The sequence below is a fragment of the Choloepus didactylus genome, chromosome 1, assembly GCF_015220235.1.
Source record: "Choloepus didactylus isolate mChoDid1 chromosome 1, mChoDid1.pri, whole genome shotgun sequence".
In the NCBI taxonomy this organism is placed as follows: Eukaryota; Metazoa; Chordata; class Mammalia; order Pilosa; family Megalonychidae; genus Choloepus; species Choloepus didactylus.
In genome coordinates, this window is record NC_051307.1 from 190202006 (window position 1) to 190226267 (window position 24262).

Consider the following 24262-nt stretch of genomic DNA (forward strand, 5'->3'; position numbering starts at 1 on the left):
CTTCTCTGGTCAGTCTAGGTTGTTCATATGTTTCCAGGAAATTGTCCATTTCTTCTACATTATCCAGTTTGTTGCCATACAGTTGTTCATAATATCCTCTCATAATTTTTTTAATTTCTTCAGGATCTGCAGTTATGTCACCTTTTTCATTCATTATTTTGTTGATATGGGTCTTCTCTCTTTTTGATTTTGTCAGTCTAGCTAGGGGCTTGTCAATCTTGTTGATCTTCTCAAAGAACCAACTTTTGGTGATATTTATCCTCTCTATTGTTTTTTTGTTCTCTATGTCATTTATTTCTGCTTTAATCCTTGTTATTTCTTTTCTTCTACTTGGTTTAGAATTGGTTTGCTGTTCATTTTCTAGCTTCTTCAGTTGATCCATTAGTTCTTTGATTTTGGCTCTTTCTTCCTTTTTAATATATGCATTTAGTGCTATAAATTTCCCCCTTAGCACTGCTTTTGCTGCATCCCATAGGTTTTGGTATGTTGTGTTCTCATTATCATTCATCTCTATATATTTAGCAATTTCTCTTGCTATTTCTTCTTTAACCCACTGATTGTTTAGGAGTGTGTTGTTTAACCTCCAGGTATTTGTGAATTTTCTAAGTCTCTGATGGTTATTGACTTCTAATTGTATTCCATTGTGGTCAGAGAATGTGCTTTGAATAATTTCAATCTTTTTAAATTTATTGAGGCTTGTTTTATGTCCCAGCATATGATCTATTCTGGAGAAAGTTCCATGAGCACTAGAAAAGTATGTGTATCCTGGCGATTTGGGATGTAATGTCCTGTATATGTCTGTTAAATCTAATTCATTTATCAGATTGTTTAGGTTTTCAATTTCCTTATTGGTCTTCTGTCTGGTTGATCTATCTATAGGAGAGAGTGATGTGTTGAAGTCTCCCACAATTATTGTGGAAACAGCAATTGCTTCCTTTAGTTTTGCCAGTGTTTCTCTCATGTATTTTGTGGCACCTTGATTGGGTGCATAGACATTTACGATTGTTATTTCTTCTTACTGAATTGCCCCTTTTATTAGTATGTAGTGGCCTTCTTTGTCTCTCAAAACATCCCTGCTTTTAAAGTCTATTTTATCTGAGATTAATATTGCTACACCTGCTTTCTTTTGGCTGTAGCTTGCATGAAATATTTTTTTCCATCCTTTCACTTTCAGTTTCTTTGTGTCCCTGAGTCTAAGATGAGTCTCTTGTATGCAACATATTGATGGTTCATTTTTTTTGATCCATTCTGCGAATCTGTATCTTTTAATTGGGGAGTTTAATCCATTTACATTCAACGTTATAACTGTGAAGGCATTTCTTGAATCAGCCATCTTATCCTTTGGCTTATGTTTGTCATATTTTTCCCCTCTCTCTATTAATATCCTTCATTGTACCCATACCGAATCTCTTTAGTACTGAACCTTTCTCCAAGTCTCTCTGTCCTTTCTTTGTTTCTTTGTCTGTAGGGCTCCCTTTAGTATCTCCAGTAGGGCAGGTCTCTTGTTAGCAAATTCTCTCAGCATTTGTTTGTCTGTGAAAAATTTAAGCTCTCCCTCAAATTTGAAGGAGAGCTTTGCTGGATAAAGTATTCTTGGCTGGAAATTTTTCTCTCTCAGAATTTTAAATATATCGTGCCACTGCCTTCTTGCCTCCATGGTGGCTGCTGAGTAGTCACTACTTAGTCTTATGCTGTTTCCTTTGTATGTGGTGAATTGCTTTTCTCTTGCTGCTTTCAGCACTTGCTCCTTCTCTTCTGTGTTTGACAGTGTGATCAGAATATGTCTCGGAGTGGGTTTATTTGGATTTATTCTATTTGGAGTTCGCTGAGCATGTATGATTTGTGTATTTATGTTGTTTAGAAGATTTGGGAAGTTTCACCAACAATGTCTTTGAATACTCTTCCTAGATACCCTTTTCTTCCCCTTCTGGAACACCATGAGTCTTACATTCGGACGTTTCATATTATCTATCATATCCCTGAGGTACATTTCGATTTTTTCAATTTTTTTCCCCATTCTTTCTTTTATGCTTTCATTTTCCATTCTGTCATCTTCGAGGTCACTGATTCATTGTTCAACTTCCTCTAGTCTTGTACTATGAGTGTCCAGAATCTTTTTAATTTGGTCAACAGTTTCTTTAATTTCCATAAGATCATCCATTTTTTTATTTAGCCTTGCAATGTCTTCTTTATGCTCTTCTAGGGTCTTCTTGATATCCTTTGTATCCCGTACTATGGTCTCATTGTTCATCTTTAGTTCTTTGAGTAGCTGCTCTAGGTGCTGTGTCTCTTCTGATCTTTTGATTTGGGTGCTTGGGCTTGGGTTATCCATATCATCTGGTTTTTTCATATGCTTTATAGTTTTCTGTTGTTTTTGGCCTCGTGGCATTTGCTGAACTTGATAGGGTTCTTTTAGGATTTGTAGACCAACTGAAGTCCTTATCTCTAATTTATCAGATCTACAGCTTCGTGGAGTACACTTTCTCTAACTAAACAGCAGGTGGCGTCCACAAGCCACCTGTTCTCCACAAGCCAGTTCTCCCCTGCTTAGCCTTTTTGGTGAGTGGGGGAGTGAGTCTTGTGGGGTCCAATTGGTGTACCAAGCTTGCGTGTGTAGTTGGTGTTGCCTGCCCTGTATATGGGGCGTGTTTCTGGGCAGTCAGGGAGGGGCGGGTGGCTCTAACAATCAAATCTCCCTGGTGATCCTAGAGTTTTAAAGCTGCTGCAATAGTCTAATCCTTCAGTTCAGTCCTGCCACAGTTTGTCTCTGCCACTGACCCACAAGTCCTTGGTATTGGCGTATGGCTCCTGAGACTTGCAAGTGGGCCCCTCTTCCAGGCCGTGCACCCCGGGTCCTCTGTTGAGGGATGACTGTGCTATGTCACAGGTGAGTGCCGTCTCCCCAGGGCAGTTCTGGGCTGCTGGGCTGTGTAGGGAGGCTCCCAGTCTGCTGAACTGATGGCTGAATGGGGCTTTGTTAATTCACACTGCTCCACCTTCCCAACTCTAGGACAATCAGCTGAGGTTGCAGGGAAGGCTAATGTCCACGCCCAGTTTTGTGGTGTGTGCCTGTTATTTGAAGCACTTCCGTCACACTGGGTTGTCTGGTGCAGCTCTGAGCTATGGGGCTGGTGATGGGCAGGAGTGTTTCCTGTCCACCAGGATGATGGGTGTGAGTGGACACCCCCCTTTTCTTGGGAAGTTGTGGTGTTTAGTGAATTTTCTCAGCCACTGGATTATTGCCTTTTGTCTCAGAGCTCTATTAGCTCTGCTCTTGTCTTGACCTGCCCAAATTGCAAGTCTTTGAAGCTTTCTCTATTGGGCTTCTTAGAGTAATTGTTTTAGAAAAAGAAAAAAGGATTAAAAAAAAGGGCCCTCCTCAGAGATCTAATGGGCTATTGAAATGCTAAGAGACAAAGCAATTAGGGCCATTAAGGAAAGGTCCACAGGGAGCATTTCTTATAGGACTGATCTGGTGTTGAAGTCCCTCAGCTTTTGATTATCCAGGAATGTTTTCAACTCCCCCTAATTTTTAACCTCCAGGTGTTTGTGAATTTTCTGCATCTCTAATGGTTATTGACTTCTATTTGTATTCCATTATGGTCAGAGAATGTGCTTTGAATAATTTCAATGTTTTTAAATTTATTGAGGCTTGTTTTATGTCCCAGCCTTTGGTCTATTCTGGAGAAAGTTCCGTGATCACTAGAGAAGAATGTGTATCCTGGTGATTTGGGATGTAATGTTCTATATATGTCTGTTAAATTTCTCTATCTCTCTCTCTCTCCTTTCTTGGTTTCTCTGTCAGTAGGGCTCCCTTTAGTATCTGAAGTAGAGCAGGTCTTTTATTAGCAAAATCTCTCAGCATTTGTTTGTCTTTGAAAAATTTAAGCTCTCCCTCAAATTTGAAGGAGAGTTTTGCTGGATAAAGTATTCTTGGTTGGAAATTTTTCTCTCTCAGAATTTTAAATATGTCATGCCACTGCCTTCTCGCCTCCATGGTGGCTGCTGAGTAGTCACTACTTAGTCTTATGTTGTTTCCCTTGTATGTGGTGAATTGCTTTTCTCTTGCTGCTCTCAGAACTTGCTCCTTCTCTTCAGTATTTGAGAGTCTGATCAGAATATGTCTTGGAGTGGGTTTATTTGGATTTATTCTCTTTGGAGTTTGCTGGGCATTTGTACTTTGTGTATTTATATTGTGTAGAAGATTTGGGAAGTTTTCCCCAACAATTTTTTTGAATACTCTTTCTAGACCTTTACCTTCTCTTCCCCTTCTGGGACACCAATGAGTCTTATATTTGGACGTTTTATTTTATCTGTCATATCCCTGAGATCCGTTTTGATTTTTTCAATTTTTTGCCCATTCTTTCTTCCATTCTTTCATTTTCTGTTCTGTGGTTCCCGAGGTGGCTGAGTTGTTGTTCAGCTTCCTCTAGTCTTGTACTATGAGTATCCAGAATCTTTTTAATTTCGTCAGCAGTTTCTTTTATTTCCGTAAGGTCAGCTATTTTTTTATTTACTCTTGCAATTTCTTCTTTTTTTTTTTTCCAAGTACATAGAAAAATAATATAATTAGAATTTATACAAAGTAGATTTTTACAAAACAAGTACCTACAAGAAATACAGCTTATAGTCAAGCACAAAAATTTGGAAATATACATGGAAGAATACATTTAAGAAAAAACATTTATTTCTAAATGCTGAGTGGGAAGGTATAGATTGAGTCCTGGTTTACTAGCATAATTTTTAAAAGAACTTCAATTTGCTGGCAGGTATTTTCACTCCATTCCTAAACTTCTAAAAGTAGTTCCTGAAGGAGATTAGACAGCTGTTCCTCTTTCCAAGTTTTGTTTAATTTCAGCTGTATATTTCCCATAGAATCTTTCAGCTTTCTTATTGAACTTGGCATTCCTCTCATTAATGTAGTCGATATCTGCATCGTCATTGTAAGGACGTCTCCGGCTGTATTTGTCTCATTTTTCAATTTGTTTTTCCAGATCTATGACCATCCTATCAATTTCCTCAGTGGAAGGCACATGTGTTCCATGAATAAGACTGTTGGATGTTGGGAAAAACTCTTCTCCCTGCTTTTCTCTCAGTCTCTCATATGTTTCCATGTCAGGTTTGATCTGCTTGGTCAACCGATGATACTGGCGTAACTGGGCAGCAGCATAATCTGAAAATCCCAGATCAGGGTTTTTCCTCTTTTTTTTCCTCTCCCATCTTTCTGCATCTTCTGCACTGATCTCTAGCAATTTAACTTTCTCATAGTCTTCCCCTTTTGCTGCACATTCCTTTTTCCTTTCTTCTTCCCACAGTTCCCATTCCAAACGAGCTTTTTTGGCTTCCCAATTTGCAGGTAACTTTAGTCTTTTATCTTCCTCCATGACTTCCTGGTGATTTAATTTACGAGCTTCATTCCGCTTCAGGTGCAGTTCCCGGAATTTGCGCAGTCTCTGTTCGCGCTTCTGGGCGGCCAGCTCCTCAGCCACCGTGAGGGGCTGCTCCTCCTCGGTGCTGTTTACGGGTACCTGAGTCACTGCCGCCATCACACCTTCCTCGGCCGACTGCGCCTAACAGCCGCAATTTCTTCTTTATGCTCTTCTAGGGTCTTATTCATGTCCTTTATATCCTGTGCCTTGCTCTTTTTCATGTCCTTTATATCCTGTGCCATGCTCTCATTGTTTATCTTTAGTTCTTTGATTAATTGCTCCAAATACTATGTCTCCTCTGGTATTTTGATTTGGGTGTTTGGATTTGGGTTATCCACATCATCTGGTTTTTTCATATGCTTTAAAAATTTTCTGTCATTTTTGGGCTCTTGGCATTTGCTGTACTTGATAGGGTCTTTTAGGATATGAAAGATTATTCAGACACCAATATCTAATTTGTCCTATCTACAGCTTGGTGGCATACACTTTCTCTAACTAACCAGCAGATGGCGTCTGAGAGTTACCTATTTCCCTGAAGTCAGCTCTCCCCAACTTTGTCTTTGTGGTGTGTGGGGGTCTGGTTCTTGTGGGGTCCAGTTGGTGCACCAAGTTTGGGTGTGTTGTTGGTGCTGTCCGCCCTGAATGTGGGGCGTGTGTCTGAGCAGTTAGGGAGGGAGGGCAGCTTTAATAATCAAACCTCCCAGATGTTCCTGGATATTTAAAGCTGTTTCAAGAGTCTAAACCTTCATTTCAGTCTCGCCATAGATTGTCTCTGACTCTGACCCACAAGTCCTTGGTGTTGGCGTAGGTTCCCTGGGATTTCTGGGTGGGTTCCTCTTCCCAGCCATGACCTTCTAGGGCCTTTGCTGAGGGAAGGCTGTGCTACGTCACAAGTGCGTGCCATTCTTCAAGGGAAGTTCTGGGCCACTGGGCCGTGCAGGGGCATTCCCAGCCTGCTGTAAAAATGGCTGAATGGGGTGTGTTAATTTCCCGGGACAATTAGCTGTGGGTGCACAAGAGGCTATTGTCCACACCCAATATTGTGGCATGTGCGCAGTGTTGCCGGAAACACTTCCTGTCACACTGGGTCCCTTGGTGCGGCTCTGGGCTGTGACTCTGGCGCCAGGCAGGAGCGTTCCCAGACCGCCGGGAAGATGGCTGCAAGGGGCGTGGTTTTTTTCCTCTTTTGGCTCACCTCTGCCCTCCTCGCTCCGAGAAAACTAGCAGTGGGTGCGCAAAAGGCTATCTTCCACGCTAGATATTGAGGCATTTGCGGTCGGGGTTACTGCTTCTAGGGGGAGTGGCGGCCGGTAGCCGAGCCCTCAGCTCTCGGGGCTGCTTAAAGGTTACCGGCGGCGGGGGCTCTTTCCCGGAGGCGAGGGCGAGGCGGAGGACGTTGGCCAGAGTCCTCGGCGAGAGGCGTGCAAGGAGGGCGGCGATAAGGACAAAAACACTCTTCATCCAGTAGGGGTATGCGCCAAAGAGATTTATTCAGGGGTGATTACAGGTTATATAGGCTGGTAAGAGGGGCAGGGCTGGAAAGGAGGTGAAGTAGCCTAAAATGGCAATATTGAAGGGAGAGGGGCTAGGATTGGTTCTGAGAGGATTCAGGAGCCGTTGCAGCGGGCGGGGGTTGTTCTGGCCACGGTGCATGCGCACTGGCGGTGGCAGGAGTGGCCTTGGCACCAGGGAGTGAGTGGGTAAGATAAGGTAGTGGGGAAAGGGCAGTTGGGAGAAAGGCGGTTTCCTCCGGCAAGCCTCCCCTGCCAGTGGCATTTTGGGTGAGGAAAAGGGAGCTGCCTAGACCTCGCTCCCCAGGCTCGGGGGGGCTGCAGAGGGCACTCACGCCCGTACCTACTACCCTCCCCAGGGGGTGATATCAAGTCCCCTGGCCCAGGCCTGGTAAGTCGAGGCACAAGCTCAGACACCCGCAGGCATTCGCACAGCCCTTTCCTGCCACACTTCACTGTGTGGTTCTTGCTGCCATATCTGTAGCCACTTTTGGTTTTTTTTAAAAAAGAACTAGTCCGCCTCCAAATGTCAACCCACAGTTTCCCCGCACCACAGAGTGGCCGCAGGACTTTCAGCAGGTTCCCTCACTCATTTCAGTACGCAGATTCCCGGTTTCACCAAGTGCACAGTCCCTGTGGATTTAGCAGACCTTGTCCAGCTGGTGCATCACTGGAACTGGTGTTCTGGGTCACTTTCTGGCCTCTATCTAGTATTTTTCACGTGGGTGTTTTTTTGTCCTGTCTCTCCTAGCTGCCATCTTAGGTTCTCTCTACCTATTTACTTTTTAAATTTCCTACCTTTTTCCTATAATGCTAAATGCTTCGATACATTAAATTGATATTCTGATTTTTTTTTCACTTAGCATTATAGCATTTATCATTTTCCTATGTCATTGCCGTGTTTTTAAAAGTATCTAGAGCTCGGAAACCAGGCAGGAGGATGATGACACGTCTTTGCAGTGGCACACTGGAGCATTCCCTAGCCTCTTTCCACTCAGCTGTGGTTCATGACTCAGCAGCTCGGGATTGCCAGGGAGGTTATTTAAAATGTGGAACCCCAGACCCCGATTCCAGAGGCACCGTTCCAGAGTCTGCATTTTAACAAGAGTCCTCATGTGGTTCCTGTACACATTAAAATTTGAAAAGCACTGGTCCAACAGGCCTGCCCTAGGATTATCCAACCCTCTGGAGCCCAGGTTCTCTGATGTTGCACATTAAGTATAGATGACTGAGAAGTTATAAATGACTTTTGCTAGTGGAGATGCAAATAACTTCTGTCTGGTAGAAAATACAACCCCAAAGGTTGTAGCTTACTGCCCTGTAGGGTATTAACCATTTTGTATCAGACATAGTTCTAGGATTTCAGCATTTTTTTTTCTTTCCTTTTAGCTCCCTCTTTGAATTAGCTTTACTATCCTGCTGGTTCCTTCAGTAAGAACCAAATAAATCTTTGACATGTTGAACGAGAGTCATGTTTTTGAAAATTATACTTTGACAGCCAGCTTTATAACCATCTATTTTAATAACACTATAATATCCATATTGTGATCAGCCATAGTTTACTTAACAATTACCCTGCTATTAAACATTTTGGATGGTTCTATTTCTGCATCAGTAGACATAATTCTGCAACAAACTCTTTGAGCATGTAACTCTTTCTGTATTTTATATTTCTTGCCTTTGAGTAAATTTTCAAGTACAGAATAAATGGGTCAAAGGGTTTGAACATTTTTAAGATGAGCAACATTGAGTTTGTCAAATGGACAAGAATAGAAGGGCATTGCAGGTGGCAAAAGTGGCCTGCAGAAAGGCGGGGAACCACAGGTGTCACTGGGCAGATTACCTGGCTGGGCTGTGCCTCCATGTCCTGTGAGGAGCTGGAGAGGGAGGAAGGAGACCAGCTTGCAAAGGGTCTGGTATCCTAAACTAGACACTCGATGTAAAGGGAAGCCATTGATAGTGTAAGCTGAGAACTATTTTGAAGAAAGACGGGCGGCCTCCCCGAGGCTCCTGAAATGGTGCTGGTAAGAGAAGACTAGGCCTGAACTGGAGCAGTAGCACTGGGGAGGAAAACAGCATGATGGGGTGAAAAGATATTTAGAGAGGTACGGGGCTTGACCAGGATCACCCAGCTGGCTAGTGGTGGAGAAGAGACTGATTGTCACTGTTTCTTGACTCTTCACATAGTCAATTTTGCTTGCTGTTCCTTTGGGTTTTTATCTAAGTCATGGCTTCTCAGAACTGCAGGATGCTCAGGTTATTGTCCACAGATGAGTTTATTAGAGTCATGATGGGAGGGACCAGTACTGCCAAACCATAAAGCTCACATCCAAGAAAATGAATGGTATCACTAAAAATAAACAAAAGATTAAGCACATATTCTGGAGAAGTAGCAGGGCATTCTTGGGGAATTTGCCAGACTGAACTGTAGCAAATATTCTGCCTCCATATCCACAAACCAAACCTCCAACGTGGCTTTGCCACATTGCAGATTTCAGACACCTTGGGGCAGGCAGTGTCCCTGAGAGGCCATTTGGTTCATCCCAAGGGGCTGGACTTTACAACAAACCCCCACTGAGCTCACAACCATCTCAGTAATGCATCATCAACAAGGTTTAGCAGACTTTGATTACATGGCCGTACAGCACGCCCTCTCACGTAACTGTCTTCTTTTCCCTTCCAGATCTCCACTGCACAGAGGAGGAAACTGAAAGTAGTGTCTTAGTTGCCTAGGGTCACACCAAGAGAGATTAAAGCCACCTCCTGCCTCTAAACCTTTCCCCATGGCCATAGTGCCTCAGGGTTCATCCATACAAGAGATTCTGAATGTGGGAGGTGACTTGATTCACAGCTTTTTAGGGACAAGAACCTGATAGAAGACTTTGGGCTTCAGGTGACAGCCTTTAGAACCCATTCCTGCCCTACCACCTCCCCTCTGATCCCGAGTATTCCTCCCTGAGGATTGCTTATTGCCTGAAAATCACTCCTTGTATAGCCCCAAACTGGCAATATCTCAATGACCACCAGCAGTAGAATGAATGCTTTAAGGTGATGGGAACGAATGTGCTGCAATGTGTATGAATCTTCTAAACACAATGCTGGGGGGGAAAAGCCAGACACAGAGACTCACAGTGTCAGTCCATTTATAGAGGACAAAAGCAGGTGAGGCTAATCCAGCTGTTAGAAGTCAGATAGGTGGGAGTTGTGCCTGGAAGGGAGCATGAAGGGGGTGCTCCTGGGATGCCGGCCACTTTCTGTTTCTTGATCTGGGTTCTGGTTACACAGGTGCTCTCAGCATAGAGTATGTTAAAATTCAATGAGCTGTACACTTTTGACATGTGCACTTTTCTCTATGTATATTCAACTTCAATAAATAGCTTTTAAAAATTAAAAAGTAGCCACCATGCACAACCTCAAAAGAAAAATCTTTCTGCCAGCAGTGATAGTGATGATGATAGGGACACCCTGTTTGTGGAAGGTGGACTCTGTGCCAGGTGCTGTGCTGAGGGCTCTATGTTTAGCAGCCCCTTGAATCCTCCAGGGAGGTGCTGTTGTACCCCTATTTGGCAGCTGAGAAAGCTGAGGCTCAGAAAGGTGGTACCTTGCCCAAGGTCACCACAAAGGGCCTTCGTTCCCTTTTCCAGAAGCGAATGTTGTGTTCTGTAGCCAGGATTCGACAGGAGATTGTGAGAGAAGCCCAGAGCCTGGCACAGAGGAGCATTTGATAAATGTGAGCTCCTCTTCAGTCCCTTCCTACCCCAAAGCTGTCACCTCTGCTCTTCCTGCCTGTTGTCTGCTGAAATAACCCTTGGTTATGTGGGAGACTGGTCATCTAGAAAGGGAGACAGGAGCCAGGCCCTTGGAAGGTGAAATAAAGAGTGCTGGGCAGTGTCAAGTCAGTATTGTGCCCATTCACTGCTCAAGGCATTGGACACGGGGCAGGAACACTGGGCTTCTGGTCCATGAGGCTTCCTGGCAGAGGCAGAACATCAACTGGGCCTTGAGGATTGAGCTAGGTTTAGATGGGTCATCCCCAAGGAGAGGGTGGGCCTTCTAAGGAGATGTCACAGCTTGGACAAAGACAGTTGGGCTAGCCTGTCTGGAGCCAACGTAGACCACAACTGTCTAGAGCTGAGAATTTGTCTCTACAGCATTGGGGAGCTTGAATATGTCAGAGGGGGTCATTTGGCAGTGGAGGGCATGATGGATGCTTTGAAGTCTATAAAACCAAACCACATCTTGACCAGTGGGGCTGAAGCAGAGCTAAAGGGTACAGTCAGTGGCAAACTGATAAATGTTTAGCAATCCACTCTCTGGTAGGGGATGGGGGAGCACTGATTTGTTTGCCAATTTCTGTAGTGTTAATACTCCCACCATGACACTTTTCAAACTGCTATCGTGATATCACTGGAGGCAGAGTTGGGAAGAGATGTGCACAGTTGGCTCAGAGTTTTTCACTTCACAATATTTAAATCAGGCTGGTCTTTCAAGAATTGGATCTTGGATTCTAAGTGCCTTTCCAGATCCTGGTGAAAGAGCCATCAGCCCCAAACCAGGAAAGCACACAGTGGAATCCCTATGTTAGTAATAACAGTCTGAACACTGCTCTTAAATTCACTCCAAATGTCCAGCCCAGGCTCCGGGTGCTTCCGTTTGGGAAACGTTTTCACTTTTGCCTTCCCTCCTAGGTGGTCTTTGAGGCCTTGCACAATCTGGAGCCCCGTGGCTACGTCGTAGGGTGGATCATCGCCATAAGTTTGCTGGTGGGGATCCTTATTTTCCTGCTGCTTGCTGTGCTGCTCTGGAAGGTGAGTCATCTGGAAACACAGGGAAAAGAGTGTTTATTATACATTTTTTCAGATTAACAATTGGACTGATTGCTTTAAATTTACAGATGTATCACCTAAAAAGGTGTCTGGGGGTTGAAGAAAAAGATGTAGAGCATATTACTTGAAAATAAGTTTACTTTATAGTCCCAGGCTTTTGGGACATCCCATGTACTATTTTGCAGCCTATTTTTCACAAAACACAAGACTGAACAACTTTCTATGTTGTTAAAGGCCATTCCCTGCACTGACTTAAGGCTACCGAATGTAGCTTTCTCTGCAGTTACTCATCCAGTCCCCTGATGTTGAAATTTAGGTTGCTCCTGGCTTCGTGCTTCTTTTAACAGTTCTAGAGTAAATTTACTTGGATCCAAATCTTTACACAAATCCTTCATTATGTTCTTAGGATGAAACCCTAGAAACAGAATTATCACGTCAAAAGGAATGCTTATTTTAAGACTTTTATTACGTATTGCAAATTGCCTTCTAGAATGGTTAAACAGATTCACCCTCCCACAAACAGTGTATCAGAGGTGTGTGCTTTCCTGTATATTTCCTATCAGTGGAAACTACTTCTTTTTTTTTTTTTCAATCTGCCAATTTGTTGTTTGTTTAATCTGAATTGCCAGATAGAGTCTTAATTCTCCTGTTTCCCCTCTCTGCTCTATTCTACATCCTTCCTGTGGAGACTGCCTTGGTCTGTGGGTGGGGAACAAATCTAGTATAAGGTCTGGGATGTGACAGGCTTCTCACTGAGTAATACAAGTTTTGTTTTGTGTATGTGCACATACATATGTGAATGTGTTTGCATGCATGTGCTTGCATGTGTGTGCTTGTTCCTTCCTCCTGCCTTTATATGTGCTTTTAGAATTACAGGAGATGCCGTCCTCCATGGCTGGGTGAGTGGGACCAGACAGGGACACAGAACGGGGAGCGTGGTGGCCATGCCCCACTTCCTCCGTGGTGTGCATGCCCTTCTTTTGGGTGCCCCACTTGACTCTGCCATTCAGGTGTCTTCCATGTCCATTGCACACACCCCAGACTCCTTCTGCCAGCCATATGCACAGCTTGTGTTTGTTTAAAGAAAAGCGTCATTGCTGGAGGTGACCGTCAGGGTGTGGCCATGACCCTGAGGTCACCCAGCTGTGGTCCACAGAGCCGGGACCTGAGAGGGCAGACGTGGCCCCCTGCCCTGGCCTGGGGTGGGGAGAGCAGGTACGCAGCAGTCAAGTTGCATGCTGTGCACCTTGACCCAGACAAGAAGAAAAAGGGTCTAAAAGGACTTTGGGGAAACTACTGAAAGAGGTTGCATGGGTCAAAACAGCTTTGCTAGTCAGGCAGAGCAATATTTCATTTTAACTCACGTTTGTTAGACACTTGCTATGAACCAAGTACAGAGCTAGGCACCAGGGTGCAAAAGTGAAGGTCTCACCATGTAGCACAGAGACCTATAAACAGAAGTGAGGGTGATGAGTGCTGTGGGTTAACTGCTCTGGAAACTGAGGTGTGTTTGATCCCCACCCTACCCCGGAGGAATTAAAGGGCTGTAGTACAGTGTAGGAGATGGGAGCCCGGGCTGCGGGGGCTGACAGCTGTGGACTGGAATCCTGGCTCTCACATTTGTCAGCTGTGTGACCTTTGGAGCGTTCCTCACTCTCTGTGACCCTCAGTTCCCTCCTCTACAGGGAGACCATAATATTTAGCTTGATGTGTGGAGGTAACACAGGCAAAATGCTTGGCGCTGCGCTTTTAGCACATGGAAGCCCCCAGTACAAGTCTGAGGTCATTTCCCAAATGAGGTGTCATTTAAGTCTGACCTTGGAATTTGGTTTGCATTTCCCGGGCAGATGCATATTCCGTACAGAGGGAAAAGGAAATGAGAGAACAGGCAGGGTGTGTGAGGAGCAGCTTGTGAGGTGTGTGGTGGGAGGGCAGTCAATGACCAAAATGAGATCATCTGCTCTAGTAGTGAAGGATGCCGCTGACCCCAGAGAGAGCAGTCACGGGAGGTTTGTAAGCATGGCCAGATCTGGGTTTCCAGAGAGAGCTGGTGACAGTGTGGGGAGAGGGGTTTCCTGAGGGGTGACAAGGAGGGGACCAAATTAGAACAGGCAGGATTTGATGACCAGTTGGATTTGAGGGGCCAGGGAGTAAAAGAGTAGCAGGCTTCCCCTATTTTTCACTTAAACAACGGCTGGTTGCTCTTCAGCAGGCTGGGAAAGGCAGGATTCGAGCAGTGTGGGAAAAGGAGGTTTGGAGTTGACCCCTCTAAGGTTGTGGTGCTTGCAGGAGACCTGGCGAAGCTGGACACACTCCCAGTCATGCCAGCTCGCAGGGGGGAGAGCAAAGGACACTGAGGTCACCTCCCTGGCCTGGGCAGCTTTCTCTTCAGTGCTGATCATACTTACCTCAGGCATCACTGAAGTCATTTTTTCCACGTGCAAGAAAACAAATCCATTCACCGTCACTTAAGCAAAAGAGAGAGCGTTCTAAGGATGCAAAGGCACTCATAGATCCCAAAGGAAATGTGTGCATCCAGACCTGGAGAAATTCCAGAAACCAAGGCAGCCATTCTCCCTCCTCCCCCTCTCTCCTTTCTCCTCCCAGCCCCTTGTCTCTCCACACCTGCATCGCTCTCCTCCCACTGCACACCAGCTTTGTCCAGGGTTCCCCTCACACAATAGAAGTCAGTTGCCCTCAGCCCCTCCAGATGTACATCTCAGTGACTTCCGGTCACAGACGGGTTAGCCACCTCTGTGTCCCAATTCCACATTTCCGTGAGAGAGACTCCAGTTGTCTCAGCTTGAGTCAAATGTCTACTCCTGTCAGCTGTGCCTAGAAGCAGGAAGAAAATCCAACTAGTCCAGCTCGGGTCATTTGTCCCCAATTGATCCAAACAGCTAAGAATGTGGGAGAAAGACCCAGATCGGGGCTGTTGAGAGGATCACAATCAGAAAAGACGGAAAACAGGCAGAAACCCCAAAGGCATTCCCTCCAACAGCGTCTCATGGTTGTTCTTGGTGCTACTGCCTGAATTGTAGGCTGGTGCCAGTTAGCCATGGCTGCATAGCAAACTGCCCCAAAACAGCCATAAATTATATCTCACCATTTTGCACGTCAGGAATTCAAGAAGGGCTTGACCAGGTGATTTTCTACTCCACGTGACATTGAGCGGGGTCGCTTCATGGTATTTAGGGGGTGTCTGGTCTGGTCTGAGGAGTGTGCCTGACACCTTGTCAGGACAGCTGGAGGGTGGGACTCATCCAAGCCACCTCCCTCCGCATGTGGGTCCGAGGCCCCTCCACGTGGTCCTTCCATCAGAGGGGTCTGACTTCTTATGTGGCAGCTCAGGCTTCAAGAGACCACGGTGAACGTTGTCAGTTTTCTTAAAGGTTAGCCCCGAACTGGCATAGCACCACCTCCACTGTACCTGTTGGTCAAGGCAATCACATGTCAGCCCAGATTCAAGGGGGTGGAACACAGGCCCTGCGTCTCGATGGGAGGAGAGAAGGGTTAGCGGCCATCTCTAATCCGCCCCAGTCACGGTGTTCAGAAATCTGGACAAAAGCTTGATCTTCTCTTTAAAAGTCATTATTAAAAAGGAGGAAGATTCACCTAGCTACAAGTTTAGTTCTGTTTTTAAGTAGATGAAATCTCATCTCTCTTCTATAGTGTCATGGATAGAACCACAATTGAGCTCCTCTGGGGGAAAAAAAAGTAATTGTTGATGTAACATTTATATCATAGTGGGAAGTCTTTTAAGGTAGCTATAATACAGTAAGGAGCTTGGCAGAGGGAGTTTCTTTGGGCCTAAAACTTCAACTACAGATCTCTTGTCGACTTTAATTCCTGTGTCAATAACCTAAGAATCAGGCCATACACACAGTGGACAGAAATCCAATATCACCTGGAGAGTTCAGAAATCTGTTGATTAAGGGGCCACAGTCCAGCCTAGTATTTGACTTGTAGGGGAGGTCTTAATGGTTCTGGCTTATTATCATATTGCCATATATAACCCTCTACTCCTTTCAACTCCTTTCAACTGAGTAACACCCAGTTGTCCCTGCTGACCAGGGAACACTCCACTAAGAACATTTGAAGACCGTGGACAATGTTCAATTCCTCTTCCCTGTATGGAGCTGCCATGTCTCTTGAATGACACTTCAGAGCAGCTCTTGACTCTGCTGCTAACTGCAGTTGGCCTGCCACTGCCTTGAGCTAGTGAGTCAATCATGGTTGTTCCCCAAAAGATGTCACCTGAACATGAACTGCTTCACAGTGATGAAAACCACACAAAGCACCTAGCTGTGCTGGTGCATTCTTAATGCCACACGAACCTGCAGGCCAGCAGGCTTTACCCTTGCAAAATGGCCAGTCCCTTCATTCAGCAAACAGTATTAGGTTCCTGCTAGGTAGCAGGCCCTGGGCAAAGTGACAGAGATAAATGGCTGAGCCCTTAGTCTTGAGGACCTCTGGGAAAGGCAGTTAAGCGACCAGAGATGGTGGCTGAGCCGAGCCCTGGGGGGGGGGGGGGGGGGGCTGTGTCATCACCTCCAGGACCCTCCTACATAAGGCTTGGGGTGCTCCTAACACACCATAGTTAACCCCTTTCCAGAGCTGACTCCAGGCTCCCTGCCCACTCTCAGCCCACCCACCCCCTGCCCAGGGCCCCTCCAGAAGTCCCACCATCCGGCATCTCAGGCAGTCTTCTTGCTCAGCAGCAGCAGGCCCTGGCTCTGGCACAAAATCCACAACCACGGCCCCGAGCTAACCAGACCCTTCTTCAAATGCTGAAATGGATCCTAATAGGCTGTCCCAAAGCCGGGATGTTAGCAGACACTAGGAGCCATAATTTAAATTTTATGTGCAAGGATTACAGTAGCCTGCCAAACCACCATGCGAGAAGGAAACTTTGAAATATGAAGCTTTTTTTAAGGGGGGGAAAAATCCAAATGAGTCCCCTCTCCTTTCATTTGCCTCCTGACTGGGTTTGAAGCTGCCTGGGCCTGGTGCCTCTTCAAGCCAATCATGAAGGCCTGTTTATGAGTAGGGATAGAAACTTCTTATATCGGTTGCACCTTTAAGAAATGCCTCCGATTAATTAAGCCAGTTAGAAGACAAACCCCCTTCCCTCACTTAGGGCCCCAACTCTCTCTCTTTCTCCTCCTCCCCTCACCCCCCACTTCTCTCTCTCTCATGCATTTTGCCAAAACACTCCAGTCACCCTCCCCTACTGCTTCCAGCCAAAAAGCTCTCCCTCCTCTTTGCCCCTTTTATAAACTGGGATGGCTTAGAGCAAAGAGAGATGCTGTTACTTTGCCAGTCCTTTTGCCGGTTTCTCCTCAGAAGGCCTGGGGCCTGTTGACTTGTCCCTTTCATAAGTGGAGGAGAGGCAGGCTGTAGAGGGTTTGCTACCCCTCAGAAAAGGGCGTTCTCGAACTCTCTGATGGCTGGGGATGTTGCAAGAGGCTGCCGCTTTAGGCTGACTTTGGGCTCATGGTTTTTATTTGAGAGCATTACTTCTGTCCTCAAACATAAAGGCTTGGAGAAATCTGCCTGCGAAATGGCTCAGAATATGTGGAAGGCTTGATGGCCCTTCCAAGGTCACGGGGTTATCACCTTCCCTCCAAACCAGGCTGTTGTGGAGTCCTTGCTTCTCCTCCAAAGAAAAGGAAAATGCACAGGTGTGCATGCACACACACTTGCTCTCTCTTTCTTGCTCCCTTTCTCTCTCACACACACACCCTCACACAGTTTGAGAATTAAAACCGTGTGCCAAAGACATTCAGTGGGGGACTTGTTTATGTTTGGAAATAAATATTGGGCTGGTGTAGCACTGTTGACATCTCAAGACAGAGACATGCTATATAAATGGTCAAGTAACTGAAGAGACCAATAAACATGAAGCCCTGAGTTAATCCAAAGAAGGAGTGTGTCTGAGGACTTTGGAATCAGCAGCCCAAAGGCAGGGAAGGAGGTGGATCTTACAGGATGCCAAATACCACGGAGTCATCCAGCCAGTCCCTCACTCACCCTGAAGTGGGCGGAAAGGATGGGGCTGGTGCCTCACACAGCACCTACCTAATTAGGGCTAATCAACTATTTCCCCACGAGTTTTCTGACAGTTTTTCGACACAAGCTTGTATCAGGAAATTGTGTAAGTCTGTCAAGAGGATTCAGTGAGCTGCTCTGGGGCCTTCAGAACCCCTTCTGTTCTCTTGGCTTCCAGTGGAGCAAAGCTTGGCTTGAGTCTCTCCTCCTCTTGCCCCTCAAGTGGCAAAGCAAGCCCTGGAGGCTCCAGAAAAGGTACCAGGAAAACATTGACTCCATTGGATTGAAAGGTAGTGTGGGGTGCTGAGGTTCCAGCTCAAACTCATCACTAATCATTGACCAGTACCCCCTATGTGGGCTTACCTGGAAGCAAAAACATAGCTTTGCCCATCACTTCTCAACAGTTTCCCCCAAAGTACCCATAATGGACCTGAGGCCCGAGGGAGGCCTGCTGTAGGAGAGAAGCCTTTGACATCTTGATTTATCTTAATTGCTAAGAATTTTGAATTCTACTTTATAATATATCTGTGCATTAATATCAGAATTGAAAACTCAATTTTCCAAAAATGGTCCCCAAAATCTTTGAGAACAATGGACACTGGACAAGGATGCTGAGGAATGAGCACCCTAAGGTATGAGTCCCGGGGTCATAGCTGTGTGTTCCACAGCCTGCAGCAACAAGTTTGCTTTGGAACCAACAGAAAAGCCGGTCATCAGTTTTCAGGACTGGAAGAAGTCAGACTATCATCAGTCTCTTGGGCAGAGACCTAGACACCAGGGCTCAGAGCTGAAATATGACCTGCCCTGTGGCAGGGGCACAGTTAGCTGGCGCTGGAGCAGTGATCAGGACCCTGGGCTTCTCATGCCACATCTCTTCCCTACAACTCGTCTGAGCAGGCCCTTTTGGCACCAGGCAGGCCTGAATGACACAGTTGTCTGGGGAACCAATATTTGATAAACTCAGAGTCATGGGCTTTGAGATCTGTATCCAAAACCAAAGTAAGGTTCTTAAAAAAGCACAAGGGTGACATTTTCCTTTTTCTGGAATAGAATTTGTTTTATCACGTAAGAAATAATATTAGTTTAGACAGGGCCACCATCTTTGTGCAAACTAGTAAGGAGCACCACTTCCTCTCTACCCCTTACTTCCTTCCATCTGTCAAAAAATTCACATAATCAACTGATTTTGTTGGAACTAGACACTCTACTGCCATCTGCTGGGAAATAGCCCTAAGAAATTTGCAAATCTATATCATCTGTGATGCAAGCGGCACCCCTTATATGCAGTGCACAGCCTACACGGCTGTACCCAGCATTTCCAAATGTGATCCTCTTAGACGTGAGAGTGGATCATGTTTTAAGAAATGGTCTTTGGGCTCCAAAGAAGGACAGACATCAGTGGCAACTCCTACTTCCCATCCAAGGGATTATATGCAGTTTGTTTTAGAAATAGGACTCCTAAGACCCTGCAATGCTGGAGTGGGGGTAGGGTCTGCCAGGCCATTTCAGAGGACATTTCTATAGGCCCTGCTTGGGCGGGGGGTGATTTTCAGGCCTAAAGCTGATACTCAGTGGCAGCAGTGACTGCCAAAGCCTGACACACTTGGCAATAATGACGACAAATCTGTAGCTGGTTCTGGGACTGGTGAAAGGACCTTTGCAGGCCACGCCTCCAGGAGAATATGGCCATGAATGGGTGATATTCACCACCTCTGGCCAGTGTAAGGAACCAAGGGGCAAACCAAATGGCCTCCCTTGCCTGTTGGCAAGTCAAGAGTGTGACATGTTAGTTCACCACGTGTTAGTACTGACCACGATTTACTTTGCCACCGAGAAAGACGTTGAGAGCAAAAATGAGGCGGGAAACCCTGAGGCTCTCAGCCCTCCAGTAATACTCCCATTCACTCCACAAACATGTATTGGGCACTTGCTGTGTGCAGAGGCCCTTGCAAGGGAGGAGGGATTTGGTGGAGAACAACAGCGACTTGTGAACCAAGAATTACCCTTAGACGATGTGGCGAGTGCTGTTGTAGGGCGTCCAGCCCAGAGGTACTCCAGCCTGGGGGTGGGGGGACGGGAAGCACAGCCCTGGGTGCTGAGCAGGGTTAGCCAGGCAGGCAAGGAGAGGAAAAGCATCCCACGGATGTCAAGACCAGAGATGAGGGACCACAGTTCACCTTTGCATTTGGGAAACAGCAAGTAGCTGCTTATGTGAGAGACAGCATTGCAAGGGGCTTCCCCATTGGGTGGTTTGTAGAGATTGACACTGTGTCACCACCATGGTAGGCCTAAGAGTCGTTAAAAAAAAAAAGCCAGCCATGGCCTCAGGCTCAGGAGATAAAGCCTCACTTTCCATTTCTGCTGGTTTAGAGCAATTCAGATGTTTCATATGGTTTTCTGTTTTGAGGAGATGTGTTAAGATTTCTGAAACCATCTTCTCCCTTTAGTCAGAGAAGGCCAGAAGGAGAGGGGGCCTCAGAAGGCATCATTAGGGGAAGGCCTTCATTTGGTGCAGAAGGAAGCTGAGGCCCCAAGAGGCCCAGCAGGGTAAGGACTGAACCCGTTTCCAATGCCCAGCCATCGTGTTCTGTCCACCCCTTACCCCTCATCTCTTCAACCAGCGCTCACTATTAGAAAGATAGACCAGTTCTCTGAGGCTTCCTGCTACAGGCATGTGCCCAGGTTAATTATCCACACTGATCTAGAGTGGATAGATCAAGAAGGGAAATTTCAAAGTTCCATGCAATACCACCATTTTTCCCCTAGTGGAAAGACTGGGCACTGAGCACCACTAACCTGCCAGGTCTTTTAAGACTAAGTCTTTTTAAGACTTGTCAGCAAGTCTTTTAAGGTCGCCGTATCTTAGTTTCCTTGTGTGTAATGTGGAGGTGATAATTGTAGTACCTTCTGCATAGTGGGTTGTGAGGATGAATGAGATGCTGCTGTACAAGGCAGTTCTGTAATTTATCCCTGGGGTCCCACCTTTAGGGAGTCCCAAGACAAATGTAGATGATAATAAGGGAGCAGACAGTTAAAATGCTGCTTGATCAGAGCCACAATAGAGATACATTTCTTATCTGGAATTAAACTGAGTAACCTGGGATTATTGAAATATTATAGCATCTGTCATCAGAGTTATCTGCTAAATAGCCTTATTTCCATGTTCTATCCATCCTGTTTTCATGATTATGTGATTATGTTCTATTCAGCACAGATGTCTGTGGCATGTTTGCCAGGACAGCCACCTCTTTATCTTTACATAATGATATCTCAAGCAGGTGCTACTTAGTTAGACATTTCCATTAAGTTTTGGTCTGCTTTTCTGGTGTTCTCTGAGTGTTCTTTGGGGGTGCCAACAGTCACCTTTTTCTTATAACCCAGAACACTGAGGCCAAGCCCCTTCCCACTTCCCTTGCAGAAGGCAGAAGATGGTGAAGGTTTGAGAGAAAAGTGCATATGGTGGTGGGGGGATCACCTATAAAAGTGGGGTCCTTTAAGATGTGGCCTATGCCAGGAAAAACCTTCAGAGCTGAAGACACCAGGAACACAATGCTGATTTACAACACTGGCCTTAAAGATCGAAGCTCAGAATGCAGGATCCTTATCAGGTATTCTCCTAAGAAAACTTCTGCCCACTCCAGTCATTTAAACTGCATCACCTTCTCTACACCAGAGAAAATGAAGGCTCAGGCTTTCCATGGCAGTGTGGGTGGAGATGATTTACTCTTTCCTGGCAGCCCTCTTGACAGTTCTCATCTCCATCTAGGCCAGTAAGCATCATTTGGGGAAAATGGTGCAACAAGACAAGTCCTGACCCCCACCCTACCATCCCCACTTTTGGGAAGCTTGTAATCATTATGGTGACTGTGAATGCTTCTCCAGATACTTGGCTGATAGTGGAGACGCATGAGGACAAATACGCAGATGACAAAGAAGTTACATGTGCCCACGAGAGCTGTGTTTGCTTTATGATTTGTTTATGGTAGGTTTTTTAAAATGCAATTTTATTGAGATATATTCACAAGCATAGAAACCATCCGAAGTATACAATCACTGGTTCACAGTATCATCTTTAGGAGAATACCTGATAAGGATCTTTTTTTTTTTTTTTACATTTATATTTAGTTTTTTTTTTTATTAAATTCAGTTTTATTGAAATACATTCACACACCATACAATCATCCATGATATACAATCCACTGTCCACAGTATGATAACATAGTTATGCGTTCATCACCACAATCTATCTCTGAACATTTTCCTTACATCAGAAAGAACCAGAACAAGAATAAAAAATAAAAGTGAAAAAAGAACACCCAAATCATCCCCCCATCCCATCCCATTTGTCCTTTAGTTTTTATCCCCATTCCTCCACTCATCCATACACTAGATAAAGGGGGTGTGATCCACAAGGTCTTCACAATCACACCATCACCCCTTGTAATCTACATTACTATATAATTGTCTTCAGGAGTCCAGACTGCTGGGTTGGAGTTTGGTAGTTTCAGGTATTTACTTCTAGCTATTCCAATACATTAAAGCCTAAGAGGGGTTATCTATATAGTGCATAAGAATGTCCACCAGAGTGACCTCTCGACTCCATTTGGAATCTCTCAGCCACTGAAACTATTTCGTCTCATTTTGCATCCCTGTTTTGGTCAAGAAGATACTCTCAGTCCCACGATGCCGGGTCCACATTCATCCCGGGGGGTCATACTCCACGTTGCCAGGGAGATTTACACCCCTGGGAGTCGGGTCCCACATAGGGGGGAGGGCAGCGTGTTCACCTGTCAAGATGGCTCAGTTAGAGAGAGAGAGGGCCACATCTGAGCAACAAAGAGGTACTCAGGGGGAGACTCTTAGGCACCATTACATACAACTTTAGACTCTCCTTTGTGGTAATGAGCTTCATAAGGGCAAGTCCCATGCTCGAGGGCTCAGCACATCAAACCGCCAGTCCCAATGTTTGTGACAACATCAACACCAGTCCAGGTGAGGATGTCCAACACATCTGCACCTTCCCCCAGATCCTGATAAGGATCTTGCATTCTGAGCTCTGATCTTTAAGGCCAGCTTTGTAAAACGGCATTGTATTCCTGGTGTCTTCACCCCTGAAGGTTTTTCCCAGCATAGACCACATCTTGAAGGACCCCACTTTTACAGGTGATCCCCCCACCACCACATGCACTTTTCTAGTTGTGCATACAGCCCCATGATCAAATTTAGAACATTTTTATTACTCCAGAAAACAAATAAAAAGAAAAAAGAAAACCCTAGTCCTCCCATACCCCCTAACACTCCCCATATTATTGACCCATAGTATTGGCATGGTACATTTTTTACTGTTGATGAAGGAGTATTAAAATATTACTGTTAACTATAGTCCATAGTATGCAATAGGTATGTTTTTTCCCATATACCCCTCTATTATTAACTCCTTATGATAGTATTGTACATCTGCTCTAGTTCATGAAAGAACTATTTTATATTTGTACAGTTAACCATGGACATCTCCACCACAAGATTCACTGTGTTATACATTCCCATATCTAACCTCCAACTTTCCTTCTGGTGACATACATGACTCTAAACTTCCCCTTTCCACCACTCATACATCATTCAGCACTGTTAATTGTTCTCACAATAACGTGCTACCATCGTCTCTGACCATTTCCAAACATTCAAGTTCAACCTAGTTAAACATTCTGCACATATTAGGCAACTGCTCCCCATTCTTTAGCCTCATTCTATATCCTAGAAACCTATATTCTATATTTTATGTCTATGAGTTTACATATTATAATTAGTTCATAAAGTATTTGTCACTAATACTTTATGACAAAGTATTAGTGAGATCCTACAATATTTGTCCTTTTGTGTCTGACTTATTTCACTTAACATAATGTCCTCAAGATTCATCCATGTTGTCTCTAGGGTGTGTTTTACATGTACATTCTTTGTTGGCAATAGCCTGTCAAATCTAGAGATTGCCAGACTTCAGGGTTTTCAAATATGACATTAGGAATTATAAGCTAGTGACACTGTGGTACCAGTAGAGCAGGCCTTCCAGCAGCAAAGTATGGATTCCCCTAAAGCAGACTCTGAAATAAGGAATTTGAGTGCAACTAGTTTATTTGGAGGGTGACCTCAGGAAATAGAAGAGAAGGAACTAGATATTTATACACCCACTCCAGCTAGTCCAGTTTAAGGGCAGATGGAGGAAGAGATGTCTGACCTCAGAAGAAGAGGGCACTAATGCTGGCGAGCAAAGGACAAGAAATGCCAGGTCTCCCTGGGCATGGGAGAAAAGGTAACCTTTGGATTTCGAACAGTTGCTTAAATGTTTGTCCCGAGTGCCTGAGGTGACTGCATGAGAAAAACTAGAACTTTATCTTACCCTATGTGAAAAGCCACAAAACCAAATGCAGCATCATAGGGGAAGTTT

General features: G+C 45.2%; 2 protein-coding genes across 2 annotated transcripts in view; one reads left to right on the forward strand and one right to left on the reverse strand.

Annotated features, from left to right (window-relative positions):
• Positions 1 to 24262, forward strand: part of ITGA9 (integrin subunit alpha 9) — a 398613-nt gene that overhangs the window by 368960 nt on the left and 5391 nt on the right. Inside the window, exon 27 of the mRNA XM_037847329.1 lies at positions 11629 to 11748. Within this exon, the coding sequence (XP_037703257.1) occupies positions 11629 to 11748 (120 nt within the window). The remainder of the gene's footprint in view (positions 1 to 11628; positions 11749 to 24262) is intronic.
• Positions 4556 to 5559, reverse strand: LOC119542533 (pre-mRNA-splicing factor SYF2-like). Its single transcript, XM_037847335.1, is given in 1 exon segment — positions 4556 to 5559. A coding segment is annotated over 1 exon segment (729 nt). The 5' UTR covers positions 5547 to 5559; the 3' UTR covers positions 4556 to 4817.